Genomic DNA, 4,674 nt, shown 5'->3' with positions numbered 1-4,674 from the left:
TAAAGCTAAAATGTGTCAGGTGATGCCCAGTTGCCTTTTGTTTCCCCTTCACTAAAGGCACACAGGGCGGTTAGAGCAGCTGGACCCCTGCTTGCTTCGCTGTGTCAAATGTTCCTCTGTGAGAGCAAAGCCAGGAAGGATTTTCTGTGCTGAGGATACTGATATTCCAGCAACTGTGGACATGTCAGGTTCAACACTGGTAAAAACACCAGTTAGCCCCACAATGGGGACAGTGGTGCTGGATCCCTTCCCTCACCTGCACAGAGTCCAATTTTGGGTGGTTTCCTACTTGCAGGTCTCCTCTGTAGCTGGCTGTGAGCTCTCTAAGGAAAGTCAGAAGTTCAGCCCTAGATATACATAACATTAAATGTAGCTTTCCCATGGCACAGTGAGCCCTGTTTCTTTCTGTTCTCAGTGGTGGCAGGTTTCTGTGGTGGAGGCAGAGCAGTGGCAGGATGTGTGAAGGGCCATCCAGGATTTCTGGACCCATTCCTCCAGATCCTACGCTCTTTCCAAACTATTACAAGCGCCCCTTCTCAGGTGAGTCCCTGGTGCTTGTGATGAATGTGTGGGTTTGTATGTAGGCACAACACAGCTTGCTCATTTGATGTCCTTATGCTTTGGCATCCTCAACACTCTTCACTCAGACTGGTGCAGGTGCTTCTGCTGCCTCACAGAAGCTGATCCTAAAGGTGGCCTGTCTGTACAGCTGGCTGAAAAATAGGATAAATAAATAAAAATAGGTTGAAAAAGAGGAGTAACATAGAGGTGGATTGGGTTCTTCAGTGTTATTTGTAGGCTGTGGCTGAAGACAACCATAAGGTGAGACTGTTTCCTGATAATCTCCTTCTCTTCCTTTCTCGGTAGCTCGAGGGAGACTGGAAGGGAATGCTCAGAAGCTGGATTTCACCTCTGGCTCCCTGGACCCACTTCCTAACCCATACCATGCTTTGGGCATTGCCCACCAGGTCCAGCCAGCCCCTCGCATTCGCCCCAGTGGAAAGGACTTCCTGGAGAAGGGGCGGAAGGGGACACTCGGTCTCTTACTGCAGCTCGAGGGGATCTCCCTCGACAGGGAGCTGCCTGGCAAGAGTAAGTACGGCTGGTGGCCCGAGCTGGGTTTGGGGCCAGGGATGAAGCATCAGGGGTTGAGGTGGACTCCTTGGATCTGTTGCCTGCTTGCCCTGACTCTTCCGTTTGGCTGGCAGTGTCCCCAGGCTGTCACCCATGCTGGAGCTTGTCCTGCCACCGCCTCCCTGATGCAAGCCTGGCCCAGCAGGGACTGTAAGAAGAGGTGCTGTTTAATTTGGATTTGAGGAACTAGTCATGGATGAGGGACTATTGAGAGATGCTGGAAATAAATCAAGCCCTTCTGGTTTGTTACCTCTGTGTATAACCAGGATCTTTATAGTCAAAGATGGCTCAAGTGAAATCTTAGTGTATAGAGGGTGTTTAGTCTGTGGCATTAATTGCCTTGCTACTGGAGCCAGGCAGGATTTGGGAAGACTGTTAGTATATGTGGATGCTGAGAACATCTTTGTGAAAGATATTCCTATCTCTAGGAGGTCACCCAGAGTACGTTCAGAGGTCCAGGAAGGAGATAAAGCTGAGCACTGGGTGTCATTTAGTTTACTCCATGTGCTGGCATTGCCCGTAGCCCTGCCTGGTGCCAGCTTGGTGGACACCAGCTGGTGGCTGCTACAACTGCTGTGTCAAAGCAGGAAGAGAATGGAAGAGGGTCTGGTTGTGTCAGCTGAGATCTCCCCTGTCTTGGGGAGCCCAAGGAAAGACCAGTTTTGATTCAAAACCAGAAAATGCAATCCATAGTCTTGATTATGTCCCCCTGAATACAATGAGGGACAACAGCTGACCCTGAAACCAGGAGCAGACAGGTTGGTGCCTCTGGCTGCCATGAACTCTGTCTCTCTTCACTTGAGAAACACCACAGGATGCTACACAGGGAATTGACCTTGTCTTGAGAGGGTGCTGACATTTTGGACTATGCCATTTTGGACTATGGGACAATTGAGCCACACTCTCTTGGAACAAGGGAGCCTGTGAAACCAGGAACGTGCACAGACCTGTGCTGATGCTCCTCGATGCTCTGGCAGAAGACGGTCAATCTGGGAACGTGCATCTAACATGGGAAGCATGCATAGGTTGTCTTCTCCACAGGACAGTTGGGAGCTTGCTGTTCTGTGGGTGGTTGGACCAGCTCTGGAGACAGAGCTGTGGGCTCTGGTGCCAGTGGTCTGAGAGCCTGTATCCCTTGGCATTGTCTGAGGGGTGAAGGCTGTGTGTCCCCTTGGTGTGCAGGGAAAGATCCCAAGGGCCACGAGAAGGAAAATGTGAGGCGAATAAAGGAGATTCAGAAAAAGTGCAGAGAGAAGGAGCAAGCCCAAGAGCACAGCCAGCCCAAGCCTGTGAAAGCTCTGTGGAAATCCCAGAAGTATGAAAATGTGGAGTCCAAGGTGAAGGCCAAGCTGCAGGTGAGTACCCACTGACCTCTTGAACGTTCCTGGCCAGGGCTGTGAGCCAGCCAGGAGGTTCTGTGGGATGGTGGAGCGGGCGATGTCTCAGAGCCTACAGGTCTGAGGGCACCTTGGTGCTGATGCACAGTGGGACTGTGTTCTGAGTGAGAGCATTTGGCTTGGGTCTGGAGGGTGGTTGCTGCAATAATCCCCATCCTGTCTGACCAAGCAGACCATGCAGGGGAAGCTGAGAAGAGGAAAACCACCCATTGGCCTGAGGGCTCCTACTTGTCCCGTTGGTTGTTAGGGATTTAAAGGTGGTTTCTGGGGGGTGCAGAGCAGCCCTCCTGGCCACATTCCCTGTCTAGAGGTGCATCCAGCTGGCTTTGCAGCTTCCCAGTGTTTGTGGCTATGGTTGGCTGGGGTTTGTGCCAGAGGGCTGCAGTGTTCTGACCTGTGGGCTGCATCAGACTTCAGTCTAATTCTCACCACTGTCTGCACCCACAGTGGGCTCTGCCTCTCCAGATTCTTCCCCTAGCGACTGTCCTGGTGAATCACCACTGTGCTATGGGGGCACATCGACGTCTCCAGGCAGTCAGGGTGGAGGCCTCGTAGCTCCAGCACAACCTGCAAAGGTCATGTGTACCTACCCCCTGTTCTCTCATGCTCATGGGAGAAGGGATGCAGGGCTTTGCCTTGTATCCTCAGGGGTTTTAACTGCTGAAACATTCACAGCTTCTGTTCAGAGCAGGTGTCTGGCTCTGTGAAGGTTTTGGATTGCTTTTGACTTGTTTCTTTTTCTTCCTCTAGGTAGTTTTTTCTCCTCTGGTGGTTTCCTGGTGTTTAGACACTGCCTCTGTCAGAGAGCTTTGTAAAATGCACCCAAGCAGCTGCCTTGGTAGAATTGTACCTGATAATACAGAAAGTAAGGTTAAGGCCCACTAGGAGAGAAAGGGAGAGCTCCATCAGTGCCTTTGGCTGGATCCATTGTCATCAGCCTGGATCCGGGAGACCAGGTGACCTCTGTGTTCAATTAGCCTTTTCTTTCATCCAGAAATAGGCACTGCAGCTCCTATGGATGACAGGGGTGTCCTGCAGCACAGCAGAAAGCAGGGAGTGTTGTGCTCACCCTCGTCAGTGACCTCCTAGAGGAGAGACCTTAGGGCTCCCTTCCCACTCAGCTGTGCATGGGAGAAGCTTTGTGAGGAAGGCTGCTGCCTCAGCTGGTAAGCCTCACAAATGTTGGATCCTGCATTCCTGTCAGCCTCAGGACTGTTGGCTGCCAGGAGAGGGCTTGTCCTTCTGTGAGTCCCTGGTGGCCTTCATGGTCTCCATTTCTGTTCAGTCTTTGCAGCCAACCAGGCTGCCTGGACAGGAGAGACACAGGAGCTGCTGTGAGTGCAGGTGGTGGATGTAAGCTGGGAGATGCCTTGAGCACTGTCACTTGCATGGGCCTTCCCTTGGTGCTTCCTTGCTGGAGTTGGAGCCTTCGGGTTCCTCCTCATCTCTGGATTGCTCCCCTCTGGCCTGTGGCCTTTGGGCCAACTTTTGACACTGAAGTTGTGTGTATTGATAACAACTGCAAAATTGGCAAGATGATTTCCAAGCCAGTGGCTGCAAATGCTGTGTCCCTTCTTCCTGGTGTGCCTCTGACGTCTGTGACATTTACACACACAGGAGCAAACCCATGTGTGCTTTAGGAACAGAAGCCTACGCTCGTTTGACAAATCCTGTGGGTTAAAAGAAGATTGACATCACTTCTCCTTTTGTTTTGGGGAAAGGGGGTGGTCTCTGCACAGACAGTTTCTTCGTGTTGCTCTCTGGATTCCTCCAGAGAGAGGTGGCAGGAGGCCCTGGTGCTGACTCACGTTGCTTTAACTGTTGCTGTGTCTCTCCCAGAGCTGAGGTTTTCCCTTTGAAGGATCTCTGTTTTCTGTGGAGCTGCTGCTCAGGCATTAAGTTCATTCTGTTAGATCTTGATGTCTAATGCAGTTTCATTTCTCTCATCTGTCCCTGTGGCTGTTCATTGTAGCAGCTGCCTTGGAAAGGGCTCTGGTGGTCTCGGAGCTCGAGTGGAGGGAGATGGTGCACTCTGTGTCCTGCCAGCACGCTCCTGAGATCAGAGGCACGTTTGACTTTGAACCAGCTACGCCATGTAAAGGCACGTCTTCTTGACTGATTGGAGAGTCCTGAGCCTCCTGGC

At 51.8% G+C, this 4,674-nt stretch overlaps 1 protein-coding gene across 1 annotated transcript in view; it reads left to right on the top strand.

Annotated features, from left to right (window-relative positions):
- Window positions 1–455: 455 nt before the first annotated feature.
- Window positions 456–4,674, top strand: part of ENKD1 (enkurin domain containing 1) — an 8,503-nt gene continuing 4,284 nt past the window's right edge. Inside the window, exons 1-3 of the mRNA XM_008945902.1 lie at window positions 456–540; window positions 868–1,092; window positions 2,317–2,489. Coding sequence (XP_008944150.1) covers window positions 456–540; window positions 868–1,092; window positions 2,317–2,489 — 483 coding nt within the window. The remainder of the gene's footprint in view (window positions 541–867; window positions 1,093–2,316; window positions 2,490–4,674) is intronic.

This window comes from Merops nubicus, unplaced genomic scaffold, assembly GCF_000691845.1.
Source record: "Merops nubicus isolate BGI_N331 unplaced genomic scaffold, ASM69184v1 scaffold15520, whole genome shotgun sequence".
Lineage (NCBI taxonomy): Eukaryota > Metazoa > Chordata > Aves > Coraciiformes > Meropidae > Merops > Merops nubicus.
The sequence above is the reverse complement of the archived record's forward strand: the minus strand, read 5'-3'. Positions and strand labels throughout refer to the sequence as shown.